The following is a 14,132-nucleotide window of genomic DNA, read 5'->3' on the forward strand; positions in this document are numbered from 1 at the left end:
CAGGTAAAAAACCTAGATTAGCAGGTCAACAAATGAGAGAATGCAGATAAAGACCATCCACAGTGCCTAGCACACAGAAAATGCCCAAAAACTGTTAACAATTATTATAACATGATATTAGCACAGTCTCTATTTTAATTGTCATACATGTTACATGTATATTTTATATTCTGTATTTTAATTTATACATTTTCTATATTTTATATACATATTTAAAAAAACAAGTTTGTGCTTCTCCAGGAAATGTGCATGCGGAAAAAAAAAAGAAAAAAAAATACATATCTATTGTCAGAAGTCCTAAGACCTGGGGCTGGCAGTGGCTCACACCTGTAATCCCAGTACTTTAGGAGGCAGAGGTGGGCAGATCACCTGAGGTCAGGAGTTCGAGACCAGCCTAGCCAACATGGCAAAACCCCGACTCTACTAAAAATACAAACATTAGCTGAGCATGGTGGTGTGTGCCTGCAGTCCCAGTTACAAGGGAGGCTGAGGTACGAGAATCACTTAAACCTGGGAGGCGGAGGCTGCAGTGAGCCAAGATCATGCCACTACGCTCCAGGCAACAGCGTGAGACTGTGTCTCAAAAAAAAAAAAAAAAAGTCCTCAGTAATACAGGCACCAATTAGTCAAGTGACCTGAAGCAACAGAATTCTCACAGTCTCAGATTCCTTACTTTGAATTAGTAAAAAGAGTATACATAAACTAAGAGGGGAAGACATTACCTCAAGAATCGATTTGCTGCAATTAGTAAATTATGCAACATGACTTTCGGCAATTCCTTTAAACTTCTGCATTTCTTGCTATTCATTTTTGGTTTGAGGTAGCCTTGTTTTATATAATTTTCCTTTGCAGCCATACAGCCCATTCGCAAACAGAAAGCCACAGCTATAGCCACCAAGTTATTAAGTCAAATGTTGTCAAAGAGAAAAACAAACCACCCAGATGTGCCAGCTCCTAGTGATGTGCACCAGACCTTGCACAGTCTTGGACCTGGAGAAGCTGGACAAGGTTTTTCCTGCTGGCTTCACCTAGCTATCATAATTTTAGGAAATTATCATCTCATTCGTTCAAGGGATATTTTTAAAAGTAGAGAGGGCAGAGATTAAAAAATACAGCTTACCAACACTTTAAGGAGTAAGCCCTGAGAACGATCTCCACTCTCTTGCCTGAGGTTTAGCCAGAAGCCAAACCTCTTAGCCTGAGAGGCAGAGTTCCCATCCACAAAGTTCCTGACGCCAAGAGTGCACTACAGATGCTACTGGGGAGAGAGCACGAAAATAACTCCCCTGGAATGATATTTACATTACCCAAACAAAGAACTCTCCCTGTTCGATTTGAATATCAAGGGCTGAGAGAGAGGGAAAAGGGCACTGAAAAATCTTGTATCTTTTTTTTTTTTTTATGAGACAGGGTCTCCTTCTATCACCCAGGATGGAGCGCAGTGGCACAATCACAGCTCACCACAGCCTTGACTTACCATGCTCAAGCAATCCCCCCCACCTCAGCTTCCCAAGAACCTGGGATTACAGGCATGCATGATGCCTGGCTAATTTTTTCTATTTTTTTGTGGTGATGGGGTTTCCCTATGTCAGCCAGGCTGGTCTCAAGCAATCCGCCCGCCTCAGTCTCCCAAAGTACTGGGATTACAGGCGTGAGCCACTGCGTCTGGCACTAACATTTTCATTTGGAAAAAAAAAAAAATGGTGCATTCTGACCTCATCACTTCCACAGACCTTGCAGTCTGCAAGGATGTGTGCTATACTGATCTCTGAACTGGTTCTCTCTACCACCGCTCCTCACCTAGGCTACTGTGAATCTTTTTGCTTCTGCTCTTTTCCTCATAGTTCCGTAAAAATCATGGGCCTCCTCTGTTCAACACCCTCCAAGGGCATCCTAAGGCAGAGAGGATAAAACCCAGACAAGCGCAACCTGCGTTGTCCTGCACCTGCTGACCCTACCGCCTACTCCAACCTCCTTCAAACGTGCCACCCAGACGCACTGGGCATTGCTTCTGGCGCTTGCCATTCCCCATATATCCCTCCAGAATGTACGTGGCGTTCTCGCTCGCTTCATTCAGGCTTCTGCTCAAATGTCATCCCTTCTGAGAGCCCTTCCAAGGTACCCTGTGTAAATTGGCCATACCCTTTATGAAGAAAAGAATGAAAAACTAAGACTCAGGGATGGGCTGCCAAGAGACTGTCTCAGCAATCAGTGAGTATACAGTGTGAAGAGAAGCAATGCCTTGAGTGAGCTAGACTACACTGTTAGTAACTCAAAGATGTCCCTTTCCTAACAGCCCACATGTTACAACTCCAAAAGGACAGATTCTAAAACGGCCACCCTACTTACTATTTTCCAGAGTATAAAGCAGAGTAAGGAAGATGTGTAAACTGGTCAGAATAAAGTAGTAACTGAAACCAAAATTTTTAATGGGACTATCTATCAAGAAGAGATTACTTGGCGTTTCTGCCTCCAGAGAGTTGGGTAAGCTTCTGCCAGTCCCAGTCTTCCCTCAGATGACAACTATAACCTCTGCACAAAAATCCCAAAAAAGCAATTTCCAGAAGGCACTAGAGAGTCAACAAAAGACAACCAATTATGGAGGGGTGCTAAAATTCAGAGGGAGGGAATTACTGGTACAGGGAGAATTACTGTTGCTTTCATCCTGAGAGCAAGCCAGAGTTGGTACCAAGAAAGACCGCTAAAACTCTCATACGAAACCTATGGTCTTTCTGGCCTGTAAAGGAAATATATAAGGAAACCATAGCCCCTAGAAAGAAAGGAGAAAAATTCAGAAAGGAGAAAGCCAGAGATGGGGAGCTCCAAGTTCTGTGTAGAAACTGCTCTGTCTCTGGCCCACCCCTAAGCCATGCATGCTTGGTGCAGGCTGTAAGCAGAGCAGCTACATACAAAATAACTCAACATGCGAGTGGCTATTCACGAGACAGGGCTTTTAGTCTGAGTCAATACAACTAACCACCTACTAAAACAAAAATATCAACACTTTCCAGAATAAACATCAAAGAAAACCATGCTGAGGCATACCACGAACTGCTGAAAACCAAATACAAAGAAAAAATTTCCAAAGTAGCCAGAGAAAACCACACCTTACATACAAGGAAACAAAAATCTGAAAACCACTGACATATCGTCAGAAACAACAGAGGCCTGGAAACAGTGGAACATCTGTCAGGTGCCAGGAAAGTGGTGGTCCCCAGCATAGTGGAGAGTTTTTCAAAAGCCTAGACTTCAAATCCTTTGGCATAACAATACTCTCTAGTTGGCTTTCATTAGGTATTTTGTTGTTGTGCTCCAGGAGCTAAGGGACCTGATTCACATGTTTACAAAATATACAAGAGCCAGGGAGACAGCAGACACCCACCATCGCCCCTCTGTTTGGTAGTCCTACCCCATTCAACGGGAGACCCATTTCAACTGGTGACACTTCTCCCATCTCTCTGCAAGTCCTGTCTCCTTGCCCCGCCACCATCCCATTCGTGCTGAAGTTCTCTTTACACAGAGCATTTGGAACAGGACTGTTCAAGGGTGGTGGCAATAAAGATCACCTTCTCTCTAAGCTAGATCTTTTTTTGTAAGTAATTATTTAAAAGAATGAGGAATTTTAACATGTAAGTCCTATGGGGGACCCCTAAGACAATCCTTCTCCACTTAAAATAGCTGGGGCTCAATAGACTTCACAGCCCACAAACATCCAGCACTTATGCCTGTTGTTAGTGGGAACCTGAGCATAAGAGGAGCCCGTATTGCCCAGCACTTTCTGAAATGGCATGGAGGTTCCTGGGTAGATTCACTGATGCCTGGGAACCTTGGTTTAAGCTAGCATACTGAATTGGCTATATCTACATCCAGACGGAAAACCCACTCTAAGGTGTATCATAGTAGTGCCACTTTTCTATACCTGAGAGAGCTACCAGTCTCTTTCTAGCTCTGATACCCAGGTACATCCAAGATGTCAGCAACTTCAACCACAGGCCAGAACACCCGCCTCTCCCAGATACAAAGCACAACCAGAATATTTACAGGATGGAGTGAAATTCTCCATCTGAAGCTACTTCCTCTTTTTTAAAAGGATCAGAAAAAAAACTTGTAATGCTAATATGAGAAAGCTGTTTAGAATGGCCTATTTGTAAAGTTTCTGGCATTTTCCAATTAGGTATTATTGCGATGGGCTGCCCAACAGTCAGGACAACTTATTTCCCATTAGAGTTTTTTAAAAAGGATTCATTCTGGTAAGTTCTCGATGAATTTCAGTCAACTGGGGTGGTACTAGCTTCTCTACATCCCTATCAAAATCAAAGAAAACTCAGGAAAAATGGAAAACAACGGCTTCTCTATTATTCCACTATTTGAGGAGCATCTATCTTTCACAGAGCAAATGCTTTTTTAATTTCAATGACAAAGTTGTAACAGAAAGAAAAAAGTGAACTTTGAGAAGTCTATTAAAAAAACTCCCCATTTACAAAACTTTACTTAATATACAAAATAAACTGGGATAAAAAGGATTTATAACCCTACAGTCTTTGAATAGCCTCTGATTATAAATTCAATTAAATAAAAAAATAAGATTAGCAGCAGTAAGAAAAAATTTAAAGCAAAGAGGTACTTTGCACAGGAGAAAGTAGGCAGTAACAACTATGACACAAACAGAAATGATGTAGAGAGGATACAAGAAGCCTTTATGAGTGAAGTCAGTTAAAGCTGCCCACAGCATAGGCAAGACAAACATACTGGCTTCCATCTCCTTTAACATTAAGGGGTAAGAAGGAATCAAATAAGTGAGCACCTTTCTAGAATCCTTAGTTGTCTTATCTTAGATTCCTCTTTAATGCTGAGATCAAAAAAGCTAATTATCAAAGATCACAAAATGACTACTTAATCCCAGGTCTGTATCACTCCAATCTCATACTTATTATACCATGCTGCTGCTTAGAAAAACAATTCAAATAAATTGGCTTCCCAATGAAATACATCTTTTAAAAAACTAGACTTCTAGCAATGTGTGGCCCATCAGACCTTTTGCTACCTTTTGCCGAAAAGTAACTATATATGCAGCAGGTTCAACAGTTGGCAGTCTGCTTAAGACCTGCTCTAAGGCTGCACATTTAAGAGAGATGGTTGCCATCTCTCTTCTAGAATGCCAAGTTTCATTCTGAAGTGGATACACTCCTCAGAACTAAAGCCCTGTCCTACATATTCAGCTATTATTTTTCCTGTAAAATACAGCACCTAACCACGAGATGGAGTAAAGAATGAGAAAGAACCTACAAGACACCCTGGAAGGTTCCACAGGAGTTGGTTCTCCAACTCCAAAATATCAACCCCCAACCCCAGTCTTCCAAAAGACTTCTGTGAATACCTGGAAAATGACACAGGCCTTCCTAAACCCTTTGAGAGGTGACTAAAGCTGCCGCTTCTGGAATCAGACATACTAAAGCTTGGCTTCTCCATTACTCACCATGATCTTGGGCAAATTCATTAACCTAAGCCTCAGCTCCCATATGAATAAGTTGAAGAAACAGTGATAATGATATGTCACAAAATGCTTATTATAGTGCCTAGATGCTAAGTGCTTCCTAAATGGTAGCTTATCATTATCACGATCATCTTGTTATGACATGGAAGAAGTCTATGGGATAACCGACAAGGTTTTGTATATTGAATATACAATCAGTTTCAGTTTTGGGGATCCTAGATTTAGGAAGTGAGTAACAGCAACAGAACTACCAAGGCTTGAAAAAGCAGCAGCAAATCCTTCAGGAAGAAAGGAATCTATACAGGTTTTTCATGAGTATGCATGTAATTTCCTCTACTAGAAGTCACGATTGCTAAAGTGAAGGAAGATGGAAAAGGGATTAAGAGTGAAACACTATTTCATGCACCAAAACGAACTGTTCGTTTTTCTATTACCATGATGGGGACGCCAATGTCAGGCCACAGAAGGTCCTCTGATGGCAGCTTGGGAGAATTCCACACCACCACGACCTTGTTCAGGTAAGGGAGGCCGTTCAGCCTCTCTAAAGAGTTCATAAGCACTTCCTCCCGCTCATAAGTCAACATCACCACCGTGAACTGCTCTCGGGGAACATTGCCTCCAAGCGCTGCCTGAAACTCCTTGCCAGAACCCCCAGCTCCACCACCAATAGGCCGAAAGCCAGTCCCTGAGCCCAAGAATTTGGCCTCTGAGGGCAACACAGGGTCAAAGGGAGTGTGGGGGAAAAGATGGAAAGGCCCTGGGGCAGAGTTCCAGCTGCGGTAAAAGTCAGTGACAGTCAGAGTGAAATTGCGGAGGTATCTGGGTGAGGCATAGGGCGGCTCCGTTTCCACTGGCCCCAGGTCCAGGTCCCCGTTGTCAGCCATGTTGGGGTCGGTTCCAGCCGCCTTGCCTGAACGGTGGGGGATCTCAGCTGCTGCCTCTTCCCGTATGGGAGCGGCTGGGATCTGGATGCGAGTCCTAATCATAGCCAGCACGGTATTAAAAATACTGTCAGCAGTGGAGAAGTAAGTCTCCCAGAGAAAGCGGCCTTGCCGCCTCATAGCCAGGAGGTCACTATCGGAGAGGCTTCTGAGCAGGAAATGAACCTCAGTAACACGAGGCTTGGGCACCACCAGGGCCGCCTCGTTCCACTGCAGCATGTCCTGGTAGGGAAGCTGGACCTGCTCCCCGAGCACCACCGGGACGGCACCAACTTCCAGGGCTTCAAAGAGCCGTGTTGCACACCCAGAGGAAATAACCAAGCGAGGGTCCCCAGGGGTGATGATGAGGGCGAAGGTGGAGAGCTTCAGCACTTCCAAGCGGTCCTCCCGCTCCCCACACAGTGCCCACTCAGTTGACAGGCTGGGTTTGGGCTGGTTTTTGCAGGTGAATTCCACCAGGACCTGATCCAGCTTGCTGTCCTGCACCGCCTTCAGGGTGGCAATGATCCGGTCATCGTAGTCAGCAGGAGGGTCGCCCTCCATTTCCTCTTCGAAGGAGCGGGCCTCCTGAAGGCTAGACCTCAGAGACTCAATCTTCTCGCCCTGGAAGGTGAAGAGATATTTCCGCTTCACCGGCACCTGTGGTGGGATTTCCATGAAGTTGGGCTCAGACATGGCATGGACCAGTGGCGATACAACCAAGTCAAAGCCAGGTCTGTACTGGACAGCATAGAAGGTGGACTGGGCCACCATGGCACGGCCAGTACTGACGTTATATAGGAGGTTCTGTGTATCTGACTTACGCGACAGATTGATGATGACATGGTTGTGTCCATCTGTCCGCCAGTGTGGCAGGGAATGCAACTGCTTCTCCAGCTCAGCAGGCCGCAGCACCACCGGCTCCTGCATCTCTCCCACTAGTATCACGTAAAGGCAGGCAATGTCTGCGTTTTCTGTAACATAAACGTTAGCTCGTGCTGTCGCCTGAAAAGCCTGCTTGACCAAGGGATCCAGGTAGCTGCCAAAGACAAACTGGTCACTGTCATAGACATAGACCGGGAAGCCAGAGGTGAGAGGGCAACGAGAATAATCAAAGCAGTTGTGCAGCCGGCAGCCCCGAGTGGCCTTCGGGGGAGGGAGGCCTACATCGTCCTTCTCTGGGAGCAGTCGGATGGGCAGGGACAGCTTGGGCTGGTTCTGGGCCATGAGCTCCTTGTAGGAATGCTCGGTCTGGCTGATGACATTCTTCAGCTGGAGCAGGTCCTGCTTGGCATTCTCGATGCTCTTCTTACAGGCTTCGATCTTCAGATTCAGCTTGGCGATCTCGCTGTTCAGCTCTTGGCGCTTGGCCTCCAGCTGCAGGAGCTCTTCACTCACCGACTCCCGGATGCGGCACAGATCCAGCACGTGCTTCACCTCGCACAGCTCGTTCCCCACCCGGGGGCCAAAAATCCGCTTGCCTGCCTCATCAGCCTCATCCAGAGTGGTGAGGTAATAGTGGGCGATGAGCGGGAAGAAGACCAGGATGACAAAGAGCGTGAAGCTGAGCCACGTGAGGCGAATGCGGTTGGACCAGCGCAGCATGCAGGTCTGACCTCCGTTCCCCGCACCCCCATTCCGCAGCATGGTATAGCCTGTCATGAGTCCTCTGCAGCCTGCCCCCCAGATCACGTCGGGTCACTCGCCATAACCATAGGCTGCTATTCCACAAAACGATCTCTGTTTCACTGACGCGTTTCCGGAAGAGTTAGTGTGCTCCCTGGACAAGGCACCAAATAAAATGGAAATTTCATTTTCCTCAGCTGCAGCTGAAATGGTCTCTGACCCTATTCCAGAAGATTTTAAGTTCTCGCTGTTGACCAAAGAACATGTCCTTAATCTTTATCAAACGGTAAAAGGAGCCACATTCTTGCTGCGATGAAAGGGAGGAAGTACCTGATGAGGAAACCCAGAAAAAACACCCTGGAATCAGACAGACTTTTTCAACTGCCATAGCTCTTGTTTCTTGGCTTTGCTGACCAACAAGTATGCATAGTGTCATTTCACAGTTATACAGTAATGGGTTAGAACAGAAATAAATGCCAGCTTCTTACAATGCCTTTGCCAACAATCAGGCCTGCAAAAGAAAGAGAACCATGTCAGTCTTGAAGAGATTATGTTCAACACCCCCACCACCATACATTTCTAGAAAATGCTTAAATCTTAGATGGAACAACGGCTAGAACACTGGTTGTGTCTCAAAGAACATTACAATGACAATGTAGAGATGCTGTTTGTTGTTTGGTATGGGTATTTTACTTGGGGTAATAAAGGATAAGTGCCCCCAAAAAGCTGCAGTTTACAACCCCTCCCCACTTCTTATTTAACTGGATCTAGAGCAGCATTACAGCCCTGTAACACAATGACCAACTAAATTCACAGGACAAAGATGTCCACGGTCTCATTTTCTTATCTGTTCCATACCTGGGCATCATCTTTAGATGAAGAGAAATGCCTTCCTAGCCAACTTGGGTGGTTTATGTTTGTTTACTCCTAACCTATAAGTCTTCTTTGGAAATACTTTACAAAAACGGCTCTGAAAAGCTCAATTTGTTCAATGTAGAGTTGAAAGAGTTGAAGAGAACTCTTTTGATCTGTATCCAGTAGTAGATGCAGTAATCCTGAGACAAAATGTATTTCCCAGTTTGCTTCTCATTTATCTTCCATTAGCAGACATCATGTGCTCTTTCTTAAAATATAAATAGTAACTTGCTCTTTTAGAAAGAACACTATACTTAGAAATGAGAGACATTCGTTCTCATTCTTTGCTGACGGATTTGCTATCAGACCTCGGTTTCCTAGTCTTCTAAAATGGAGATACGTGCACAGAGACGGCAGTGCACCACAATGCTGTGACACAAAGTGCAGTGGACGGGAGGATGCTTAAAGCGACTCAGTCCCTCAACGACACTCCCAGCCCTGCTCTCTCACCAAGCTTCACTGCCACTGGCTACAGAGGCTTGCCACTTGCTTTCCCCCAAACTCAACAGAGTTGGAAGCAAATCATAATATTCTATGCCAGGGAATATTCCCGGTTTCTTTTTTCATTCTTCCAAAAAATATTCACCATACTCTTAACAGGGCTAAGACATGCTAAATATAACTGTGGGAGAATCTAAGATGTATAATCCTTGACCTCATGGAACTTCCTTCAGTCTAAGAGATAAGATATAAACAAACAAGGGTACATGTAGCATAAAATGAGTAGGAATTCACAGAGGCACAACCACTTTTTCTAGCCTCTACCTCTGTCAAAGATGTTTAACTATTAAAGGTGCTAATAGTCTTCTCTCCTTTTTACCATTTTTATAAACATAATTTTAATTATTTTTCAGAATAAAGATTTCTTAAAACATTCTAACATTTTTTCAAGTAACATGTGATCTCATTGTAACATCTGATATTAAATTTTAACCTGTCAATAAAATATAATAACAATTTCTAAAGAAAAGGGGACATTAGGCCTGGCATGGTGGCTCACGCCTGTAATCCCAGCACTTTGGGAGGCCAAGGCGGGTGGATCACCTGAAGTCAGGAGTTTGAGACCAGCCTGGCCAACATGGCGAAACCCCATTTCTACTAAAAATACAAAATTAGCTGGGTGTGTTGGCACGCAACTGTAATCCCAGCTACTCAGGAGACTGAGGCAAGAGAATCACCTGAACCCGGGAGGCGGAGGTTGCAGTGAGCAGAGATCGCTCAATTGCACCCCAGCCTGGGCAACAAGAGTGAAACTCCATCTCTCAAAAAAAAAAAGAAAGAAAGAAAGAAAAGAGGATATTAGAATTGGCTAACAGCAAAGAATGAGAGGAGGGAAATGATGGTGTGAGTCACTTCGCCCATTAGAAAGAACATCTGACAAGACATCAGACCTAAAGTTGATGATAAAATTAATAAAAGTTTTAAGTATTTGGATAATCTAAACTTGGATAATTAGCAGCTGACCAAATACTCTAATTTACATTATCCTTATGATTCAAATGTTTAAATCGCTTGCTTTCAAAAGAACCATCTTTGCACTTATGACCAAATTGTAACAAAGAAACAACAGAATGGAAGAAAAAGAAAAGAAGGTGTAAACACGGCAATCCAGCTGATTCATTCCTTCCTCACCATGTGTTTCAGGATCCTTCCTTCCTCTGACTTGTGTAGCATTACACCTCAGCACATGATTTCTTGAAAGAGTGAACCGCCAGGGCTTGCTCTCCTGATTAACAAAAATAAAACAAAAACAAAAATAGAACAGTGACACGCTATTAGAAAAATACTCAATACTGAAAGTGCTATTAAAGAACTTATTTACTGTCCCCTATGAAAAGATGTCTCTCATGTATATGAGGTCACCGAATAATTTACTGTCCAAACAGACTCTTTGAAGTGGAAAGGTAGACTTTTAATAAACACACTGCGACAAGTGGTATACAAGGGTACTCTCGCAGGCAAACCATCCAGACAGATGTTACCTACGTGCTCTAAGGTGGAATAAAACCAAACACTAAAATATGGAAAAGTCCTTACTTGTTGAAAGTATATACTGAGATATTTACAGATGAAATATTATTGGAATTTGCTTCAAAACAAACAGGATGAAGGTGGCGGGGAGTGTTTGCAGGTAGAAATGAACCCAAGATCAGCCATGCGCTGACTGCTGTTGACAATGAATGATGGGTACCCATGGGGGCTTATTATATCAGGCTCTCTGCTTTTGCCTAGGTTTGAAATTTTTCATACCAAAAATTCAAAAAGATATTACATACAGTGTCTAAACAGGGGTTTTTAAAAAGTCATTTGGAGACTGACTATACTTAGTGTAATATTTCTAGTGCTACCAACTTACATATAAGCAGAGCTGAGACTCAGTAGAAACAAACATTCTCACAGAAACCAATAATTCAACAGTGATTCAAAAGAATGCATCCCCACTAAATTCCCATCTCTTTTACTGGAGCCAGGCAAAAGCATCCTCCATGTCCAATAGCATTAGCATTCCTTCCTAAACAGCTAATTAAATTATTTCAAGCCAAAAGAAAAAGAATACCCTCAGAATCTCTTCTGTCATTCTCTGGAAAAATGACAATAAATATATCAGCCTCTAGAAATAAATGTCACTGAAATAATGATAAGGAGCCACCTTCAGATTTTTTACTCCATATACAATGTACATGTCTAATTCATTCTCCGTCACCTGCCACAGCATTTCATGCTTAACTTGCCAGCTGGCCTCCATTCCTGCCCCTACAATGCAATCCACACACAGCGACCAGGACCATCTTGAAATGCGAGTCAGACCACGCCTCCCCTCTCAGTATTTTCAAGGCTGCCCACTGTACTGCCGGGCCCCCCAGACCCATCTCAGTTACCATCACTGTTCCCCTTGCTCTCTCAGCTTCAGCCACACTGGCCTCCTCTTACCTCTTCGACTATGCCAAGCTTCTCGCCCTCACCTGTTTCGTCTGAAATGTTTTTCCCCAGGCTTCTGCCTGGCAGACTCTTTCTTATCCTTCAGGTCTCAACTTTCCTGGCATTCCCATTTAAAGTTGCCTTTCTTACTCCCTGATGCTCTCTGGCACCGACCCACTGATTTACTTCCTAGTATCTTTTAATTTCTTAATTCCCTCCCTTCCCCACCAAAGCCTAATCCTCAAGAGGAGGAACCATTTGTGCTTGGATCACTGCTGCGTGGCCAGCACCCAGCCCAGTGTCCCGCACACTGTACACACTCTATAAATATTTGTTAAATAAATGAATCGTATAAATGAGGAATGAATTGATCACTTCCTCATCCTACAAACTCTCAATTCTCCCCTGGACTTCCGTGAAGCTGTGCTTTTTTAGTGTTCCATATACTTCCCTGACTCATCCTCCCTCTCTGCTTTGCTGGGACCCAGTCCTCCTACCTCATACTGAACGTGTTCCCCATGGCTCTCAACATAATGTTAATGAATCCATTAACAAATAATATATTGTATTGAATACACTGTAAACTATAGAGAGAGAACTTCAGAGCCAGGAGGCAGCTGGATGGCCATATGGACCTGCAGCTAGACTACCTGGCTCAGGACGCAGTTCAGTCTTGAGAATTTCGGAATGTTACATAATCTCCCTGAGCTCATTTCCTCCTTTGTAAAGTGAGGCTGAAAATCTCTGCCTACTGCCAGAGTTACTGTACAAATTAAGTAAGATATCATAGATGGAAGGAAAAAAAAAAAAGGGAACATGGCAAAAACAGTGCTTAGAGGAAAACGTATGCATGAATTCTTATATTGAAGAAAAGTCTCGAGTCAATCACCTATGCTCCTCCTTCAAGAACCCAGAAAAAAACAAAACAAACCTAAAGAGCAGAAATCAACAAAATCAAAAACAGAAAAGCAGAAGAGAAAAAGCAAGAAAACAAAGAGGTTTGTCACTGGTTTGCAAACCTGCAAGAGTGACAACGAAAAAAGGGAAAAGACACAAATTTCCAATAACAGGAATGAAACAGGGACTATCACTGCAGGCTACAAACAACTCCACACACTTCAGTGAAACGGACCAACTCCTTGGAAAACACAAAGTACCACAACTCATCCAATCGGGAATAATCTGAATTCGTTTTGTAACTATTAAGTAAATTGACTTCATACTTTTAAAAATCCCAAAAAAGAAATCTCCAGTCCCAGATGGTTTCACTGAAGAATTCTACTAAACATTTAAAGAAAACTAAACGCTGTCTCTTCCAGAGGAAGGAACACTTCCCAGTTCATTTTATAAACCTAGCATTGCCCTGACACTAAAGCCAAAGACAGTACTAAAAAAAAAAGAACACCACAAGCCAGGCACTGCGGCTCACATCTATAATCCCAGCACTCCAGAAGGCTGAGGGGAGAGGATGGCCTGAGACCAGCCCTGGCAACACAGTGAGACCCCACCATCTCCACCAAAAAAAAAAAATTAAATTAAATTAGCCAGGCATGGTCCCAGCTACTCAAAAGGCTGAGGTGGGAGGTGAGATCATACCTGGGTGACAGAGCAAGACCCTGCCTCAAAAAAAAAAAACAATGAAAACTACAAAAAAATCTCTCATGAATATAGACACAAAAAAACTCAACACAATATTAGGGACAGAATTCAGCAATATATAAAAAGAATCCCATTATATTGCATTTAAGTAGGGAAGTCTTAAGTATTTTAATACAGTTAATCCTATCCAGAAGCATTAAAAAGTCTCTCCACTTACACCTTCATTTCTCCTATCAAAGTGTCTTGCATTCTCACCCGTGCTGTGCACCTCATAGTCAGTCAGTCTGCATTTTACACTTCCTGCCCATGCCCTCTCCTGGTTCTCTTTCTCTGACCCCTTTTCACTGCTCCCCAAATGTAGCTGTTCCCGCAGGCTTGTCCTCGACCTCTTCTCTGCCTTCACCTCCCAGAACTTGCCAGTGAGCTTCGGTTAGCCCCCGACTGGCTGACTCTCAAATTTACTTTTCCCATCTTCACCTTCCTCCTGATACCCTTTTTCCAGTGGGCAGCAACACAGCCATCTACACGTCAAAGGTCCAGTGGCAGCCGGCACATCTTCTATGGCTAGAAGGGGATCGTGACAGTGTCTTCTCCCAGGGGGAAAAAAATTAAAATAGTTGTATACAGAGATTTATCATTCAGATTGTGGCCAGCGTCCT

The 14,132-nt window shown here is 43.7% G+C and overlaps 1 protein-coding gene across 1 annotated transcript in view; it reads right to left on the bottom strand.

The window, feature by feature from the left end:
- The window catches only part of EXTL3 (exostosin-like glycosyltransferase 3), a 45,207-nt gene extending 31,368 nt beyond the window's left edge, over positions 1–13,839 (bottom strand). The window contains exons 1-3 of the mRNA XM_011944554.1: positions 13,691–13,839; positions 10,588–10,681; positions 5,929–8,551 (exon numbers count right to left, since the gene is read on the bottom strand). Of these exons, the coding sequence (XP_011799944.1) occupies positions 5,929–8,076 (2,148 nt within the window). The 5' untranslated portion in view covers positions 8,077–8,551; positions 10,588–10,681; positions 13,691–13,839. The remainder of the gene's footprint in view (positions 1–5,928; positions 8,552–10,587; positions 10,682–13,690) is intronic.
- Positions 13,840–14,132: the final 293 nt, after the last annotated feature.

This window comes from Colobus angolensis, unplaced genomic scaffold, assembly GCF_000951035.1.
Source record: "Colobus angolensis palliatus isolate OR3802 unplaced genomic scaffold, Cang.pa_1.0 Scaffold233, whole genome shotgun sequence".
In the NCBI taxonomy this organism is placed as follows: domain Eukaryota; kingdom Metazoa; phylum Chordata; class Mammalia; order Primates; family Cercopithecidae; genus Colobus; species Colobus angolensis.